The sequence below is a fragment of the Oncorhynchus mykiss genome, chromosome 27 (genome assembly GCF_013265735.2).
Source record: "Oncorhynchus mykiss isolate Arlee chromosome 27, USDA_OmykA_1.1, whole genome shotgun sequence".
NCBI classification, from domain to species: Eukaryota; Metazoa; Chordata; class Actinopteri; order Salmoniformes; family Salmonidae; genus Oncorhynchus; species Oncorhynchus mykiss.
In genome coordinates, this window is record NC_048591.1 from 28,615,202 (window position 1) to 28,636,479 (window position 21,278).

Consider the following 21,278-nt stretch of genomic DNA (forward strand, 5'->3'; position numbering starts at 1 on the left):
TGTCCAGTCTCTTGACAACAAGGTAGACATAATTCGAGCAAGGATTGCTTTCCAGAGAGACATCAGAGATTGTAACATTCTCTGTTTTACGGAAACATGGCTCTCTCTGGATATGTTGTCAGAATCGGTTCAGCCACTGTGCTTCTCCATGCATCGCGCCAACAGAGATGAACACCTATCTGGGAAGAGGAAGGGCGTTGGTGTTTATGAATAACGACTCATGGTGTAATCATAAAAACATACAGGAACTCAAGTCCTTCTGCTCACCCAACCTATAATTCTTTACAATCAAATGCCGGCCATATTACCTTCCAAGAGAATTCTCGTCAGTTATCGTCACAGCGGTGTACATTCCCCCTCAAGCAGATACCAAGCTGGAACACAAGGAACTTAACTGGACTCTATGTAAACTGGAAACCATATATCCTGAGGCTGCATTTAGTGTAGCTGTTGATTTTAACAAAGCAAATAGATAGAAAGAGAGACACACAGAGAAAGAGAGAGACAGGAAGATAGATAGAGAGAGAGAGAGAGAGAGAGAGAGAGAGAGAGAGAGAGAGAGAGAGAGAGAGAGAGAGAGAGAAAATCCAGATGACATATCTGTTTCCAGAGCCTATTCCTGGTCTACCTTCCGGCTCTCCAGAGCTTTGTCCTGCTGCTCCTGCCAAGGGCCCTGCCTGCATGCCTGCCTGCCTGCTCTCTGTGGAGATGGGAACGTTTCCAGGGAAGGTGTGTGACAACACTCCCGGTAAAACCTCCTAGCTCCCCAACATCCTCATCTCCCTTGCTTTGCTAAACATGCCATGAAAGAGAGAGAATGAGAGATAGAAAAGGAGAGAGAGAAAGAGAGAGAGTGGAGAGAAAGATAGGGATCCTGCCTGCCTTCAAATAAACCGCCTGAGTTCAATATGACACCACTCCCCCTAACACTCTCAAAGGCAGAAGTTGCACGCGAGAGCACAGCATATATCCCAGTCGTTCTTGTTGTTGTATATTCTAGTATCAAAAAGCACACAGAGAAACGCTGCTATACCGTACACTATTTAGGGGCTTCCATTGTGTGCTTTAAAGTGAGTCCAAAAGCAGCAGAATGTCACACATTTAAGAGCAAAGCTAATAATCACTATGATGAATGAGTAACGTCAAAAAAAATACAGAGGTAAATAAATCTCTCAGCTAATAAAGACAAAGAGGGTTTTGTTTCTATTCTTTCTCTCATAATTCACTAGAAAGACTGCCAAGACAGAACCAAAGAAAGGCCACTTGGTTTAGAGAGATCTAAAATAGGGAAGGGCTTATAAGAGCATATGGAGTGACCGGGAGCCAGTTCAATACGGGGGAGCAGCGTGTAATTTGTATGATTAAATTATATGCTAGATTACCGAGAAAGCTCGGAAAGCCTCAAATCTCATTCCTCCAATTCCAGCCCATCAAGGAAATATTAGAAATACGAAAGGAAACTAAATGGGACGTGTCAACGTTTTACACTCCTTCCCTCCATCCGCCCTCCTCATCCTCCTCCACCCAGAATAAACCATTAGGCAGTTAAGTGCCGGGACGCCAAGGAAAAGATAACTAAAGGTGTCGGTGACAGGCTTGTGCCTTTCCCTTCACCCTGAACATGCAGAATGGGAGCAGGCTCAACTCGTTTTTCCAAGGCTACCATAGTCAGTTAGTCAGTCACCTGATTCCAACTGATAGTGCTGTCGACTGATGAGCACCAATATGGGGGATAGCGGTGGGTAAACAAACAGCCAAACTACCACCCCCCAACCACCTGTAAGAGTGAAAAGGAGGTAGATGCTACCTGCTAGTAGATCATCCCTATCTATCTCCCACTGAATCAGCAAGCACAGCTCCTTGCCTCCGGTCTCCTCCCACGCCCCAACTGTCACTCCTGGAGGCAAAATAACGTCAATGAGACAGCTCAGTAAAATCTCACCATTTTAACAACCCCAGCAGACATAGACTTCACTGGGAATAGGTGATAGAGAGAGAGAGTCTACAATCTCCAGCAGGTCTCAGACTGGATCTGGACTGACTCCATCCGGGCTGAGCCAATTTAGCAGCAATGACACAACACAAGACATCCCATCTAAACAATGCAACAAGGTCAGATTTAATCTACAGCAAACAAGTCTGTCCGCTTTAATCTGTGGAAAGAACCAGCATCCTGGGAGATTCACTGATAGCTAACAAAGCTGCTTAAAAAAATTGCATGTAATATGTGCAAGAGGTTGTTTTAAACTCCTACGATTGTGAGACTGGAAGGAAGGGGTTTGATGAATACAGGCCACATAACCGATGACATTGTGGCCAGTCTAAGGATACATTTCCTCAAAGTAGTCGATGTGTGGAGGCTGTAGGATGTCGAGAGCCGAGAGCACCTGTGGAGAGGAGAGGAGGTCAGGCACGTCTGTAGGGAGCGGAGGGTGAGAGGGATCAGAGAGAGAGAGAGAATAGGAAAGGACAGAGAGGAAGAAACAAGGTTCGGCGGTGACAGGTGGAAGAGAAGGAAAGAGGGAGGGATCAAAAGAGGTAGGGGCATTGACATTGAGGTGGGAGGAGGGAGGCTGTCCACCCACTCACATTATCATGTTTGAAGAAGCACAGCATCTTCAGCTCGCGGAAGACCCTCTTACAGGAGACGAGGTTCTGGAAGACGTTGGGCATCTTTTTGAGGGCGACGCGCTTTCCATCCCGGGGGTCCGTCACTGACCTGGAGTGGAGGAAGAGGATCAGAGCATGAGACCCTCACAGACAGCACACAGCAAGCTCCTGCCATATTCATGTAGTTGCTGCCCGGTCCCTTATTCAGAGTGAGTGGGAATACAATAAGGGATTAAAAACAATAGCATGAACAAACAAGCATAGTCCCTAAGAAATTATCAATACTAACAGTGCAATGAGAGCAATAAGTGCAGGGGTGCTGCTTTGGTTAAGCTACTAGAGGTACTATCATCTTAGCAGGGATGAGATTTGTTTACACTACTAAAGGTACTATCATCTTAGCAGGGGTGCTGCTTTGGTTACACTACTAAAGGTACTATCATCTTAGCAGGGGTGCTGCTTTGGTTAAGCTACTAGAGGTACTATCATCTTAGCAAGGGTGCGATTTGTTTACACTACTAAAGGTACTATCGTCTTAGCAGGGGTGCTGCTTTGGTTACGCTACTAGAGGTACTATCATCTTAGCAGGGGTGCGATTTGTTTACACTACTAAAGGTACTATCATCTTAGCAGGGGTGCGTTTTGTTTACACTACTAAAGGTACTATCATCTTAGCAGGGATGAGATTTGTTTACACTACTAAAGGTACTATCATCTTAGCAGGGGTGCTGCTTTGGTTACACTACTAAAGGTACTATCATCTTAGCAGGGGTGCTGCTTTGGTTACGCTACTAGAGGTACTATCATCTTAGCAGGGGTGCGATTTGGTTACACTACTAAAGGTACTATCATCTTAGCAGGGGTGCTGCTTTGGTTACGCTACTAAAGGTACTATCATCTTAGCAGGGGTGCTGCTTTGGTTACACTACTAAAGGTACTATCATCTTAGCATGGGTGCTGCTTTGGTTACGCTACTAGAGGTACTATTATCTTAGCAGGGGTGCGATTTGGTTACACTACTAAAGGTACTATCATCTTAGCAGGGGTGCTGCTTTGGTTACACTACTAAAGGTACTATCATCTTAGCATGGGTGCTGCTTTGGTTAAGCTACTAGAGGTACTATTATCTTAGCAGGGGTGCGATTTGGTTACACTACTAAAGGTACTATCTTCTTAGCAGGGATGCGATTGGTTTACACTACTAAAGGTTCCCTCATCTTAGCAGGGATGCAATTGGTTTCCTGCATTAAATAGCAATATTTATTACATTTTTCTTAAAAGGATAACAATCATCTAACTCCAGCCTTAAGAGGGAGATTAAGGCAAAGCACTTTACAATTCCCATCAGCAGAAAACAGCAAGGTTGTGAAATAGGGGTTATTTATTTCCACTGAGATGGAGGTCATTGAGGCACACTGTGTAGTTTGTCAACATGCATCTAATGTAACACGAACTAGAACATCCTAAACCCCTGACACACACACACACACACACACGAGAATAAATGTAGTATTTATAAATCCACATAATCACTCAGATGATGTGTGAAAGGTAATAAAAGTTATTAACAAAGTGTGGAGATGAGAAGACAGTTTGATCTGATGTAGAGTATACGGTAAATAGTTAACTGGATGAAATATTTGTTTCATTTATCATGCCTGCAATTATGCCGCAGATGGATCATTAACAGACAGGCAGATTTCAGACACACACACACACACACACGCACACGCACACACACACACACACACAGGGCTGCAGTTTAAGCGCCTCTCCCCAGGTGATCTAAGTAGATGGAGCAGAGAGCCACATGAGTGAGACAGGCCAGACACCACTGGCACCCACATCTCACTTAAAGGAAACACACACAAAGACACAAACACACACACACACACGCGCGCACACAGACACACACACACACACACTTTCGTACACTGCAGTACCCCACAGAGTTGCACACAAACTCACGTTTACCAATATACCCATGAACCCTCTCTCACACACACACAGATAGGTCGAGAGATGAGAGGCAGCACCTTGAGGATCTCTCAGACCCTCACAGTTTTTAATCAGCAAGCCTTTTGGAGATGAAACGCTTTCCCAAAATAATATTATCCCCCACTTCAAACAGAGCAGGAAAAATAAACCCTAAAAGCATAAGAGTTTAATCTAAGAAGAAAAGGCTGGTTCCACACATTATTTCCTTCTTCCAGAATGGCCAGGAATGAAAAATGGATCCGTCGATTGTGGTTTGATTCAAACCTTCTGCCATGCAGCAAGTCTTCTGATATGGGCCGACAGGGTACTTGCAGATCAAGGAATCACTGGGAAAGAGTACGGAGAGGCGTGGGGGGAATTCAAGGGGGAGGGGGGTCCTGATGACATTTTTCTTTTGGATAGACCGACTACGCACTGACACACAGTGACAAGTTCAGATGAGAGCCAAGGGAACCCCCATTGGAACTCAGGGCTGAAACCTGCCTGGCCTACCTGATATTGTCATAAATACAATGTACAGCTGCCTCCACTCAGTGGCAATGGCTGCTGAAACAGTCTGCATCTCTGGCAGAACAATAAATTGTGTGGTTGAGACCTGTGTGCTGTGCTGCCTGCTATCCACTGCCCAAATCATGCAAGAATCCAATTCAATACCGCACACGAAAGTGAGCATAACATGATGTATAATTTGAATTTTTAAGACAACACCTACGAATGTTTTAACCTCTTTGATCTCTAGGGGCGCTATTTCATTTTTGGATAAAAAACGTTCCCGTTTTAAGCGCGATATTTTGTCACGAAAAGATGCTCGACTATGCATATTCTTGACAGTTTTTGAAAGAAAACACTCTGAAGTTTCAGAATCTGCAAAGATATTGTCTGTAAGTGCCCCAGAACTCATTCTACAGGCGAAACCAAGATGATGCGTCAACCAGGAAATTAGCAGAATTTCTGAAGCTCTGTTTTCCATTGTCTCCTTATATGGCTGTGATTGCGCAAGGAATGAGCCTACACTTTCTGTCGTTCCCCCTAGCAGCATTGTGACGTATTTGTAGGCATATCATTGGAAGATTGACCATAAGAGACTACATTTTCCAAGTGTCCGCCTCGTGTCCTGCGTGGAATTCGGTGCGCAATTGCCAGCTGCTTGTACTTTTCCATTTGATTGAGGGGAGAAACCATGCTTCCATGAACGATATATCATTGAAGAGATATGTGAAAAACACCTTGAGGATTGATTCTAAACAACGTTTGCCATGTTTTCAGTCGATATTATGGAGTTAATTTGGAAAAAAGTTCGCGTTTTGAGGACTGAATTTTCGTTTTTTTTTGGTAGCCAAATGTGATGTATAAAACGGAGCTATTTCTAATACACAAAGAATCTTTTGGGAAAAAACTGAGCATCTGCTATCTAACTGAGAGTATCCCCATTGAAAACATCAGAAGTTCTTCAAAGGTAAAAGATTTTATTTGAAGGCTTTTATGTTTTTGTTGAAATGTTGCGTGCTGGATGCTAATGCTAATGCTAACGCTAAATGCTACGCTAGCTAGCTACTTTTACACAAATTATTGTTTTCCTATGGTTGAGAAGCATATTTTGAAAATCTGAGATGACAGTGTTGTTTACAAAAGGCTAAGCTTGAGAGATGGCATATTTATTTCATTTCATTTGCGATTTTCATGAATAGTTAACGTTGCGTTATGTTAATGAGCTTGAGTCTGTATTCCTGATACCGGATCCGGGATGGGGAGATCAGAGAGGTTAAATATACCATCTTGTTTTCGATGGGGTCTTGTGCTGCATACATTTGATAATGCAATATCCCAACCTCCATGTAGTAACCTGTACACCTCAGTGGAATAACATATACACACACCTCAGTGGAATAACCTATACACACCTCAGTGGAATAACATATACACACCTCAGTGGAGTAACCTGTACACACCTCAGTGGAGTAACCTGTACACACCTCAGTGGAGTAACCTGTACACACCTCAGTGGAGTAACCTGTACACACCTCAGTGGAATAACCTGTACACACCTCAGTGGAATAACATATACACACCTCAGTGGAATAACCTATACACACCTCAGTGGAGTAACCTATACACACCTCAGTGGAGTAACCTATACACACCTCAGTGCAGTAACCTGTACACACCTCAGTGGATTAACCCATACACACCTCAGTGGAATAACCTATACACGCCTCAGTGGAATAACCTATACACGCCTCAGTGGAATAACCTATACACACCTCAGTGGAATAACCTGTACACCTCAGTAGAGTAACCTGTACACACCTCAGTGGAATAACATATACATACCTCAGTGGAATAACATATACACACCTCAGTGGAATAACATATACACACCTCAGTGGAATAACCTGTACACACCTCAGTGGAATAACATATACATACCTCAATGGAATAACCTATACACGCCTCAATGGAGTAACCTATACACACCTCAGTGGAGTAACGTATACACACCTCAGTGGAGTAACCTATACACACCTCAGTGGAGTAACCTATACGCACATCAGTGGAGTAACCTATACACACCTCAGTGGAATAACCTATACACACCTCAGTGGAATAACCTATACACACCTCAGTGGAGTAACCTATACATCTCAGTGGAATAACCTGTACACAACAGTGGAATAACCTGTACACCTCAGTGGAATAACCTGTACACCTCAGTGGAATAACCTATACACACCTCAGTGGAGTAACCAGTACATCAGTAGACTCCTCTGTTTCCTGTTTAAAATATATTTTGAGATATATGTTTTAATGCCAGCTTGCTGTTTCAAGCATCAACTTTACAGGGAACGTACTTGCAAATGGGCCACAGTTCATCCTGTCCCATCGTTACATTTCATTAAACAACAGGTGGGTCTAATCCTGAATGCTGATTGGTTAAAACCGCATTCCAGCTGGTGTCTATTCCACAAGTTGCCACAGGCTAAATCTATGATGTTAAAATGCCCATTTACTCTGTTCCATCTGACTGCACAATCCACTGTCTCATCAGCCCAGCCAGCCACTATAAAAAGCATCTAGACATTATCTCACATGTTTTTCCAACTTTGTCTCGGGCCTAACAATACACGTGCCAATATATCCTCCAAACACCGGCTTCTCGGGCATTATCACTTAAACAACAACAGTGTCATATTCAGATGAATCAAACAAAGGCATGTTTGAAATGTCAATAATCATGATATTTCTTGCTTCACACCAAATGAGATCACACAGCGACCTGGTCAATTTCGTGACAGCAACAAGCCTTATTTTCCACCGCGAAGTTAACGCCATCGATAATGCATTTGAAGGCATATTTTAGACCCCAAAAAAAGGGGAGGCAGAAGGGAGAAGCAGAAGATATCTCATCTGTTTATTATTAATACATGGTGTGTTTCAGGCTGCTAGTGAAGGATCTGCAGTCCCAGCAGCAACATTTTGTGGTTTCTGTCTCAACCATCAAGTAGCACAGACAGCAGCTGCCTGCCTGCCTCTCCCCCAGCCTGCATGCTCATCATAACCACTGTAGCTCTCTCTCTCTTCACAAACACAGGAATGCTTTTACTATAGTTGCTGTGTGTGTGTCCTGGCTGGGAGGGAGGGACAGGTAAACATCCCTCTGAATAAACCAGCATTAGGCCTGACCTGACCTGTCACTGTCCACACTGCAGCCCACAGCTACAAATCACACTCACACTGGATCTGGTTCCACCCCGGTACTGTGAGCTCAGAAGAACAGGCAGAAGTAACTCCACATTACACTCAAACATTGGGAGGTTTCATTCTCCTCATTAATCAAAAGCAGAAGTGTTGAGTAATTCACTAGTCAACAGTGGGGCGTCAGCATTGCCCCTTGCTTACATGCCACCTAGCAGATGCATGGTTTAATCATTATGATGAAAACCATGTTCATACATACATACATACATACATATACCCAATAATCCCCACCCCCCCGCTGTCATTTTCCATATACTTGTTACTAGCCATGGTAGGGTGACTGTTGCAGAAACCCCACAGGTGGGTAAAAGGTCAATGCCCTCATGACCAGACTCCAGCAGCTAATGGAAAAATAGTGGGGGTGACTCAACATGCACCTGTGACAACAACTAACACTATATAATGCCAGCACAGAGAACAGCACAGTGTGAGTCGTCCTCTGCAGGCAGAAACAGTTTGACCCAACCTTTGTTATAGAGAAGAAAAGCAAGTTTAGTCCCACAATAGCCACAATGACCACAAAACAAATGCCTGTTTGTTAATGTACAACTCAGATAAAGGCAGTAGCTTAGATTGCTGACATATTTATATTAAAGTTTGCGTTCAATGCTGCTAAATCGTTGCCGCCACTCCAAATTACAAACATTTCTGAAAATAATATTCTGGATGGTAAAACGTTCCCAGTGTAAACTTAAACGACTAAAACCAGATATAAAAGTATTTAGAAAAGATCAATCCTAAAATATCATGGCATTGATTGAGTTATGTTTGAGTCACTCAGATAGCATAACAACACGGTATAAGCTATGGCACCCCCTGTCTATTCAAGCAAACCGAACAGAGCAACTGCTAACTTTGCCTGGAACAGTTCAGTCACTACTTATTTGAAACAACCCCCTTCTCTGTAAGAAAAAGTATGTGCCTAAACGATAGGAAACAACACATAAACCAAACACAAGGCTAGAGCTGGGGGAGTCTGTTAGCTGTAGCCCTGGGACAGCGAGGTGGACCACAAAAGGCAGGCTGCCCCTTTGAAAGTGAAACCTGAGTGGACACAGAGGCAGCACTATGCTGGCACTGGCATTGGCCATTTTCCCGGCCTCTTTCATTTCCCTAATTAACCCATCAGAGTCTAAGCCCTGTCTAAGACGAGAGGGGGGAGGGGGGGGGGGGGGTTCTACAAAGCTATATGGAATTTTTTTAAGAAGGATCATTTAGCCATTTGACTTTGAATTTTAAAACCTCTTGAAGAATCCCAAAAAAGAAAAATATAGTATTTGTTGAGAGTCTCACATTTGCGGGTCATATTAGGTGTGTAGCACAAACAGTTGGGACACTACAGACAGAAGTTGGCAGATCGGCTGTACCTACTTCAGACGACTGTGGAGGTCGTAGAGCACAACGGAGAACACTAGTATGTTTGTGAGAGTCTTGTCTTTCCATAGAAGGGTTGTATTGTTTTGGGCCAAACCGTTTGGACGCTACAGACGGTTTTGTGAGAAGACCAATTTTTGGGATGTCTCGGTCTGACAAATACAAGTTTAGTTCTGTCACCTTTCACCACAGGTGTGGAACATAGGCGGATGTGGTGGATTGAGACGCATCCAATGCAAAAAAACATATAAACTCACAGATTTTGGTTGGGATTGTATTATTATTATTATTTCTAAATATTCTGCAGTTGTGCATTTGGTTTGCTAATTTAGTAGATATACTGAACAAAAATTTAAACACAACATGTAACGATTTCACCGATGTACAGTTCATATAAGGAAATCAGTCAATTAAAATAAATTCATTAGGCCCTAATCTATGGATTTCACATGACTAGGCAGGGGCACAGCCATGGATGGGCCTGGGAAGACATTGGCCCACGCATTGGGGAGCCAGGCCCAGCCAATCAGAATGAGTTTTTCCCCATAAAAGGGCTTTATTACAGACAGAAATACACCTCAGTTTCATCAGCTGTATGGATGGCTGGTCTCGATTGTGACTGTCCTGGGCTGGCATGGTTACACGTGGTCTGCGGTTTTGAGGCCTGGTTGGAAGTACTGCCTAATTCTCTAAAACAACGTTTGAGGCGGCTTATGGTATAGAAATGAACATTAAATTATCTGGCAACAGTTCTGGTGGACATCCCTGCAGTCAGCATGTCAACTGCACACTCCCTCAAAACTTGAGATATCCGTGGCATTGTGTTGTGTGACAAAACTACACATTTTAGAATGTCCTTTTATTGTCCCAAAACAAGGTGCACCTGTGTAATGATCATGCTGTTTAATCAGCTTCTTGATATGCTATACCTGTCAGGTGGATGGATGGCTTATCTTTGCAAATGAGAAATACTCACTGACAGGGATGTAAACAAATTTGTGCACAACATTTTAGAGAAATAAGCTTTTTGTGCGTATGGAACATTTCTGGGATCTTTTATTTCAGCTCATGAAACATGGGACCAACACTTTACATGTTGCGTTTAGATTTTTTCAGTATAGTTATCTAGCTAAGTGGTTAGCTTCTTGCAAAATCAAGCTTATCTTGGTAACAGCAGAGTATCCCCTCCTGGATCAAGAGCCTTGTGGTCTAATATTTGTTTTGTGATTGCAGCAAACTGTGAGCAGCATTTTCTAGTTACTTGTATGAATTTATGAGCAGGGGATGTCTGTCCTGCTAATACAGTGCCTTGCGAAAGTATTCGGCCCCCTTGAACTTTGCGACCTTTTGCCACATTTCAGGCTTCAAACATAAAGACATAAAACTCTATTTTTTTGTGAAGAATCAACAACAAGTGGGACACAATCATGAAGTGGAACGACATTTATTGGATATTTCAAACTTTTTTAACAAATCAAAAACTGATAAATTGGGCGTGCAAAATTATTCAGCCCCTTTACTTTCAGTGCAGCAAACTCTCTCCAGAAGTTCAGTGAGGATCTCTGAATGATCCAATGTTGACCTAAATGACTAATGATGATAAATACAATCCACCTGTGTGTAATCAAGTCTCCGTATAAATGCACCTGCACTGTGATAGTCTCAGAGGTCCGTTAAAAGCGCAGAGAGCATCATGAAGAACAAGGAACACACCAGGCAGGTCCGAGATACTGTTGTGAAGAAGTTTAAAGCCGGATTTGGATACAAAAAGATTTCCCAAGCTTTAAACATCACAAGGAGCACTGTGCAAGCGATAATATTGAAATGGAAGGAGTATCAGACCACTGCAAATCTACCAAGACCTGGCCGTCCCTCTAAACTTTCAGCTCATACAAGGAGAAGACTGATCAGAGATGCAGCCAAGAGGCCCATGATCACTCTGGATGAACTGCAGAGATCTACAGCTGAGGTGGGAGACTCTGTCCATAGGACAACAATCAGTCGTATATTGCACAAATCTGGCCTTTATGGAAGAGTGGCAAGAAGAAAGCCATTTCTTAAAGATATCCATAAAAAGTGTTGTTTAAAGTTTGCCACAAGCCACCTGGGAGACACACCAAACATGTGGAAGAAGGTGCTCTGGTCAGATGAAACCAAAATTGAACTTTTTGGCAACAATGCAAAACATTATGTTTGGCGTAAAAGCAACACAGCTGAACACACCATCCCCACTGTCAAACATGGTGGTGGCAGCATCATGGTTTGGGCCTGCTTTTCTTCAGCAGGGACAGGGAAGATGGTTAAAATTGATGGGAAGATGGATGGAGCCAAATACAGGACCATTCTGGAAGAAAACCTGATGGAGTCTGCAAAAGACCTGAGACTGGGACGGAGATTTGTCTTCCAACAAGACAATGATCCAAAACATAAAGCAAAATCTACAATGGAATGGTTCAAAAATAAACATATCCAGGTGTTAGAATGGCCAAGTCAAAGTCCAGACCTGAATCCAATCGAGAATCTGTGGAAAGAACTGAAAACTGCTGTTCACAAATGCTCTCCATCCAACCTCACTGAGCTCAAGCTGTTTTGCAAGGAGGAATGGGAAAAAAATGTCAGTCTCTCGATGTGCAAAACTGATAGAGACATACCCCAAGCGACTTACAGCTGTAATCGCAGCAAAAGGTGGCGCTACAAAGTATTAACTTAAGGGGGCTGAATAATTTTGCACGCCCAATTTTTCAGTTTTTGATTTGTTAAAAAAGTTTTAAATATCCAATAAATGTCGTTCCACTTCATGATTGTGTCCCACTTGTTGTTGATTCTTCACAAAAAAATAGAGTTTTATGTCTTTATGTTTGAAGCCTGAAATGTGGCAAAAGGTCGCAAAGTTCAAGGGGGCCGAATACTTTCGCAAGGCACTGTAGTTTATATCAGAGACTGTATAAAATGTTCACAATGTGCTCAATAGCATTTATCTGGCATTTGTTATGGGATTTTACATGTACTTGTTAGCATTGCTAACCTTCGGATTACAGAGTCTCGGTGGGGTTTGAGAATAACGCTCCTTCAGTGCCAGTATTACAATATACTGGGATGGCACAAGGTCAGTATGAATGTATGCCAATCTGGATTCCTCACAAGCCTAATTAGAAGAACGGATTTTTTATGTTTAAAAGCTCAAACCTCAGCACAGGAATCTGGTTAAATTAATTGTATTTATTTATTTATTTACAGTTAGTCAATGCTGAGACCAAAGTCTCTTTTCCAGATGAGCCCTGTTTTGCACAACAATACATATTAACATACAATGTACACAGTAAACTACACATCCATATACATATAAAAATAAACATTTTTATACACAACAATAGTTTGGGGAAGAATTAGCATATGCTTGCATAAGGAATCAAAGCCCTCTCAGAAATGGCAGCTGAGAGAGGGGTGAAGGGGACAGCGTGTTAGGCCCTTTTCTTTCACATGACACACTTCCACATGTGCCTCTTATTAATCTGGGAACCCAGAACCAAAGCTGGCTAGCTTTGGCCAGCTAGTCTGTCACGAGTGAATAACCTCCTACAATCGGAATACCCAGAAACAGTTCTTATGCTGCAAACAGCAGCATCTGCTGTAGCCGTTAGCAACCTCTCCAACAATTAGCTGACTAATGAAGAAGAGTTCCGCACAGAAGAGTGCTGCAGGGATGGCACCAGAGAGAGACTCCACATTATGGCCAGCCGTTCTTAGCCTGCTAACTGAATCTCATTTGCTTCACTGGAGAAGCAGGGCTCTAACACTTCATTCACATTTGCCCTAAAGTACCTGTGTGAAACAGATATTTATTGAGGAGCACTACTTCAAAGTTCTTAACAGCTATGAGATGGCTTTTTCATAGTTTAGCTTGGGTTTCAATTCTCTTTCTGGATTGTAGAATGTAGTAGTTTAATGTACAACATATCCCATCGGGTTCACATCACAATAGTTTTTAAAACTCTATGGGGGAAGAACACATCAAGACTAAAATGGCAGAAACAGTAATAACAGACATAATAGTAAGCCCTTAAACAGGTTCAACACACCAGAGAAAATGAATGGTCCTGCTCACACGCACCCATGCATGTGTTAGAGTCAGACAACCTACGGCTGTTCAAACAGGGCTTTAGAGACAATATGGTGTCAGCGAGCATAGTAGTCCCTCTGCTTGTTTCAAAGCACTGCAGATGTGTCAACGACCTCGTTATTCTTTAATTAAAAAGTGTAATTAGAGTCACAGACGCACAACGGCAGCAGTTCCAACATGCCTAGGGCATAGAAGAACATGGAGGATGAAAAGTAACATAGCCGCGACAAGGTGACATAGCCGCGACAAGGTGACATAGCCGCGCAAGGTGACATAGCCGCGACAAGGTGACATAGCCGCGACAAAGTGACATAGCCGCGACAAGGTTTTAAGAAAGAGAGACAGGGACCACAGCACACACTTTCTCCGATCTAATCTCGCTAGAGAATCAGATTAGGAGGATACATTTGGTGACAGCAAGAGAATAGGAAGATGATGTGAATGTCTGTGGTGAGAAAGAGAGCGTCTTGATTATTTTTTTGTCATTCCCATTTGTATCATGTAGTCTTTTTTTTTTTTTATCTCATCAGGAACAGTGAGACACTAAAACCTGTGTGATTTGAAATAATAACAGGGAGAATAAATCCTATGGAGGCTTTCTGTCCCAGGATTAGCTAAGGACTATATATCGTAGAAGGTTCAACCTAAACATCAAATAAACAACCCCAAAACCTATCCATCATAACATTTGATTTATTAGGATCCCCATTAGCCGATGACAATGTTGACAGCTAGTCTTACTGGGGTCCAACACATAACAAAAAATAATTTACAGACAAAAGACTTTACAATTTACATACATTTAAAAACAGTAACATGTAGTGTGTGTGCATCTATCAGTTCCACGTACATGTCAGTACATACACACAACAAGTAGGTCACATGGGGGAGAGGCGTTGTATCGGGAGTTGTTCCTTTATTTGTTTTTTGAAACCAGGTTTGCTGTTCACTTGTGCTATATGAGATGGAATGGAGTTTGGATGTTCGGTAGCAGGAACATGCCTCCAAACCTACATACATGTTTGGCCCTGTCCGGGGGTGTCCTCTGATGGGGCCACAGTGTCTCCTGACCCCTCCTGTCTCAGCCTCCAGTATTTATGCTGCAGTAGTTAATGTGTCGGGGGCTAGGGTCAGTTTGTTATATCTGGAGCACTTCTCCTGTTCTATTCAGTGTCCTGTGTGAATTTAAGTATGCTCTCTCTAATTCTCTCTTTCTCTCTCTCTCTCTCTCTCTCTCTCTCTCTCTCTCTCTCTCTCTCTCTCGGAGGACCTGAGCCCTAGGACCATGCCTCAGAACTACCTGACATGATGACTCCTTGCTGTCCCCAGTCCACCTGGCCGTGCTGCTGCTCCAGTTTCAACTGTTCTGCCTTATTATTATTGGACCATGCTGGTCATTTATGAACATTTGAACATCTTGGCCATGTTCTGTTATAATCTCCACCCGGCACAGCCAGAAGAGGACTGGCCACCCCACATAGCCTGGTTCCTCTCTAGGTTTCTTCCTAGGTTTTGGCCTTTCTAGGGAGTTTTTCCTAGCCACCGTGCTTATACACCTGCATTGCTTGCTGTTTGGGGTTTTAGGCTGGGTTTCTGTACAGCACTTTGAGATATCAGCTGATGTACGAAGGGCTATATAAATACATTTGATTTGATTTGATGTTATTCTTCTCCATTATGGACTTATGTCATGTAAAAACTTCACACAGACATACCATTATATTCCCTTCAAGAGTTGAAAGGCAAAATGTCTTACTGGCAATAGCATCATATTACAGCCCTATTCCAGGAAGAGCTGTGAGCATATGTGTGTGTGTGTGCATGCTTGTGTGTTTGGTCAGTAGAAGAATTGGTCTGTGTCTGTCAAGCCTCGTAGAGAACTTCATTACTGTGTTCCAAGCAGTAGCCTTTAAGATTTATGGTGGTTGTTTGAGCATGTTAGCAGCACTAGAGTGTTGGAGATGGGGAAAGGGGGATACCTAGTCAGTTGTACAACTGAATGCCTTCGACTGAATGCCTTCAACCCTCTGAATCATAGAGGTGCAGGGGGCTGCCTTAATTGACATCCAAGTCTTTGTTGCCCAGGAAACTGCCTTGCTCAGGGGCAGAAGATCAGGGGTAGTTGATGGCATCCAGACTTTTATATTATAAAAGGCCTCCAATCCCCTGCCTAATTCATATTGGCTCTGCCTCTATCAGTGAGGATACATGGCTGCTCTGGCCTGGGCTAGCCTAGCAGGCATGGAGGAAAAAGAAGGCGCGGGGAGATTGCAAGTGGACGTGGTACAGTTGATACAGCATGTGCTGTAAATATCAGCTGAACAAAAATCTCTCTCATTAAATAGTTCAGTTATCACCGTGAGAGGTAATTATACAACTGACTGGTTCTTAATGGGTTTTCATACATATGAATCTTCCACCGTTACTAGGGAGCAGTGTTCCCTCTAAACATGCAGAGATAATCCATTCACCTACTCTCCGTCTCACAAAGACACAGCAGTTGGAGTCTAACATTTCAAATATGGACTCTTCAGACCAAAGGACAGATTTCCACCGGTCTAATGTCCATTGCTCGTGTTTCTTGGCCCAAGCAAGTCTCTTCTTATTATTGGTGTCCTTTAGTAGTGGTTTCTTTGCAGCAAATAGACCATGAAGGCCTGATTCACGCAGTCTCCTCTGAACAGTTGATGTTGAGATATGTTACTTGAACTCTGAAGCATTTCTGAGACTGGTAACTCTAATGAACTTATCCTCTGCAGCAGAGGTAACTTCGGGTCTTCCTTTCCTGTGGTGGTCCTTATGAGAGCCAGTTTCATCATAGTGCTTGATGGTTTTTGTGGCTGCACTTAAAGAAACTTTAAAAGTTCTTGAAATGTTCTGCATTGACTGACCTTCACGACTTAAAAGTAATGATGGACTGTTGTTTCTCTTTGCAAATTTGAGCTGTTCTTGCCATAATATGGACTTGGTATTTTACTAAATATACCACCCCTTCTGTATACCTTGTCACAACACAACTGATTGGTTCAAACACATTAAGAAGGAAATAAATTCCACAAATTAACTTTTATCAAGCCACACCTGTTAATTTAAATGCATTACAGGTGACTACCTCATGAAGCTGGTTGAGAGAATGCCAAGAGTGTGGTGGCTACTTTGAAGAATCTAAAATATAAATAGATTTTGATTTGTTTAACACTTTTTTGGTTACTACATGATTCGATATTCGCTATTTCATAGCGTTGATGTCTTCACTATTATTCTGCAATGTAGAAAATAGTACAAATTAAGAAAAGCCTTGAATGAGTAGGTGTGTCCAAACTTTTGACTGGTACTGTATATTTTCTGGATATTTCTAGTGATCTTAAAATTCCAAATCAAGTAGGTAAATGATACTTGGTATGACCTTCTTAAAACAATTCCCCAGCTTAGACTGGGCTTAGACTCTTATGGGTTAAAAATGGAATGTAGGCCTACATTGAACACCATATATTGGCTATTGTAGGCGATATCATAGTCAACAGCCATATCCATGTGGAAATGTTATGTCATTTGCTTCATTAGTTTTGTTGATAGGTCACTCTGATAGGCCTACATTATGCTTAAATAGCCACAATAGCCTATTGGCCACTGTCTGAAACTGTAACTTAAACTGGGTACAGCCTTAGTGTTCACAGTTAATAATGCACGCTGGAAGTTGCACAGAATCCTCTCAAAAGAATGTTTCCTCTCACAAGGCCAATACATTTTTTAGGGAACATTGTTAGGGGGTGAAGTCAAGCGCAGTTTCAAAACCGAAAATAACTGATTGGATGTCCTGTTTTCCCCAAAGCTGGGACAACTATACTGACAGCTGTTCTGATGGACAGCTAGATCAACATCTACACTGTAGATTCTACAGTGTCTCTCTGCTTGTTACTGGACTTCCCCTCACAACACCTATGACCCATATTCATGACAAACATGTTTGAACACCAGTCTCAAGGTATTTATTTTCCCTTGGACAAGCGGCATGTTATAAATGTTAGCTGGGTTTCATCTATTGACCAGTTGATTGGGTCCCTGGCTCTTTTCAGTTATTGGATCCAGGTTGATTGGATGAAGATTGATTTAAAGCACCATGCCCCTTGCATTACATATGACAGCCATCTTATGCCACATTGGGTTCCCATTTGCTGAGTGTTAAACAAGGTCAGTTCATTTCCGTTGACAAATTGATGTCTTCATGCTATCACAGTCCCAAAGAAGCCACTTGAATTTGAGAGGCTTGAAATGGACTCTAATTGTATTAGATGTTCAAGTGAGAGGACTGTGAGCTAAACTCAATCATGTTTTTGTTGCCGTTCTCCCACCGTTGCCCCGCTCATCTAATAAATCAAAAGCCTGTGACATCATCCCCTCATTCATCTCAACAATAATGGAATTGTGTTCATTAGAAATGTTAATGATTGTACAGACTAATATTAGCAAACCCCCACAGGCAAGCAATACTAAATAACCGGGGCCACACACACACACACACACACAATATTGAACACAATTACACACACTTTACTTATACAGTCACACACACTGACACACAAATATTGAATCACAGAATAATAAATGCAGATACCAGCGCACACACGTTAACACACACGTTAACACACACTTTAACACACACTTTAACACACACGTTAACACACGCAGCGCATCACAGCAGCTATGTCAGGATCGATCAGCCGTAGACAGTGGAGGCCCAGGGGAATGATGGCAGATAATGGTTTAGAGCACAACTATTTTGTGTCCCTCCTGGCTCACACAGTCAAAAACACAGACACAGTGGAATGCTGTTCTGCCTGTATGCTGCAAAGTGTGTGTGTGTGTGTGTGTGTGTGTGTGTGTCTGTAAAGTCAATGATTCTCTATATCTGCTTATTTTCTCTTCCAACAGAAATCAAATATTTTATTTAATCTCTCTTAATCTCTCTTCAAAGTACATGAGACGAGAGGGGAAGAAAACACAACAGACACTACAGTTCCCTGTAGACACAACCCAAAGGTTTGGGTGCCTGCCTCTTCCCTCTGTTCTGTTAGTCTACTGCTACACACACAGCACAGTACATTCACCTAGTGTACTGCTACACACACAGCACAGTACATTCAGCTAGTGTACTGCTACACACACACACACACACACACACACAGCACAGTATATTCAGCTAGTGTACTGCTACACACACAGCACAGTACATTCACCTAGTGTACTGCTACACACACAGCACAGTTCATTCATCTAGTGTACTGCTACACACACAGCACAGTACACTCAGCTAGTGTACTGCTACACACACAGCACAGTACATTCACCTAGTGTACTGCTACACACAGCACAGTACATTCAGCTAGTGTACTGCTACACACACAGCACAGTACATTCATCTAGTGTACTGCTACACACACAGCACAGTACATTCATCTAGTGTACTGCTACACACACAGCACAGTACATTCACCTAGTGTACTGCTACACACACAGCACAGTTCATTCATCTAGTGTACTGCTACACACACACACAGCACAGTATATTCAGCTAGTGTACTGCTACACACACAGCACAGTACATTCACCTAGTGTACTGCTACACACACACACAGCACAGTACATTCATCTAGTGTACTGCTACACACACAGCACAGTACACTCAGCTAGTGTACTGCTACACACACAGCACAGTACATTCACCTAGTGTACTGCTACACACACAGCACAGTACATTCAGCTAGTGTACTGCTACACACACAGCACAGTACATTCATCTAGTGTACTGCTACACACACAGCACAGTACATTCATCTAGTGTACTGCTACACACACAGCACAGTACATTCACCTAGTGTACTGCTACACACACAGCACAGTACATTCATCTAGTGTACTGCTACACACACAGCACAGTACATTCACCTAGTGTACTGCTACACACACAGCACAGTACATTCAGCTAGTGTACTGCTACACACACAGCACAGTACATTCACCTAGTGTACTGCTACACACACAGCACAGTTCATTCATCTAGTGTACTGCTACACACACACACAGCACAGTATATTCAGCTAGTGTACTGCTACACACACAGCACAGTACATTCATCTAGTGTACTGCTACACACACAGCACAGTACATTCATCTAGTGTACTGCTACACACACAGCACAGTACATTCATCTAGTGTACTGCTACACACACAGCACAGTACATTCACCTAGTGTACTGCTACACACACAGCACAGTTCATTCATCTAGTGTACTGCTACACACACAGCACAGTACATTCAGCTAGTGTACTGCTACACACACAGCACAGTACATTCACCTAGTGTACTGCTACACACACAGCACAGTACATTCACCTAGTGTACTGCTACACACACAGCACAGTTCATTCATCTAGTGTACTGCTACACACACAGCACAGTACATTCATCTAGTGTACTGCTACACACACAGCACAGTACATTCACCTAGTGTACTGCTACACACACAGCACAGTACATTCACCTAGTGTACTGCTACACACACAGCACAGTACATTCAGCTAGTGTACTGCTACACACACAGCACAGTACATTCACCTAGTGTACTGCTACACACACAGCACAGTTCATTCAGCTAGTGTACTGCTACACACACAGCACAGTACATTCATCTAGTGTACTGCTACACACACAGCACAGTACATTCAGCTAGTGTACTGCTACACACACAGCACAGTACATTCATCTAGTGTACTGCTACACACACAGCACAGTACATTCAGCTAGTGTACTGCTACACACACAGCACAGTACATTCACCTAGTGTACTGCTACACACACAGCACAGTACATTCAGCTAGTGTACTGCTACACACACAGCACAGTACATTCATCTAGTGTACTGCTACACACACAGCACAGTACATTCACCTAGTGTATTGCTACACACACAGCACAGTACATTCATCTAGTGTACTGCTACACACACAGCACAGTACATTCACCTAGTGTACTGCTACACACACAGCACAGTACATTCACCTAGTGTACTGCTACACACACACACACACACACACACACACAGCACAGTATATTCAGCTAGTGTACTGCTACACACACAGCACAGTACATTCACCTAGTGTACTGCTACACACACAGCACAGTACATTCACCTAGTGTACTGCTACACACACAGCACAGTACATTCATCTAGTGTACTGCTACACACACAGCACAGTACATTCACCTAGTGTACTGCTACACACACAGCACAGTACATTCACCTAGTGTACTGCTACACACACAGCACAGTTCATTCAGCTAGTGTACTGCTACACACACAGCACAGTACATTCACCTAGTCTACTGCTACACACACAGCACAGTACATTCACCTAGTGT

The 21,278-nt window shown here is 42.8% G+C and overlaps 1 protein-coding gene across 1 annotated transcript in view; it reads right to left on the reverse strand.

Annotated features, from left to right (window-relative positions):
* Nucleotides 1-21,278, reverse strand: part of LOC110507903 (serine/threonine-protein kinase NLK) — a 92,635-nt gene that overhangs the window by 52,218 nt on the left and 19,139 nt on the right. Inside the window, exons 2-3 of the mRNA XM_036964616.1 lie at nt 2,590-2,719; nt 2,332-2,387 (exon numbers count right to left, since the gene is read on the reverse strand). Of these exons, the coding sequence (XP_036820511.1) occupies nt 2,332-2,387; nt 2,590-2,719 (186 nt within the window). The remainder of the gene's footprint in view (nt 1-2,331; nt 2,388-2,589; nt 2,720-21,278) is intronic.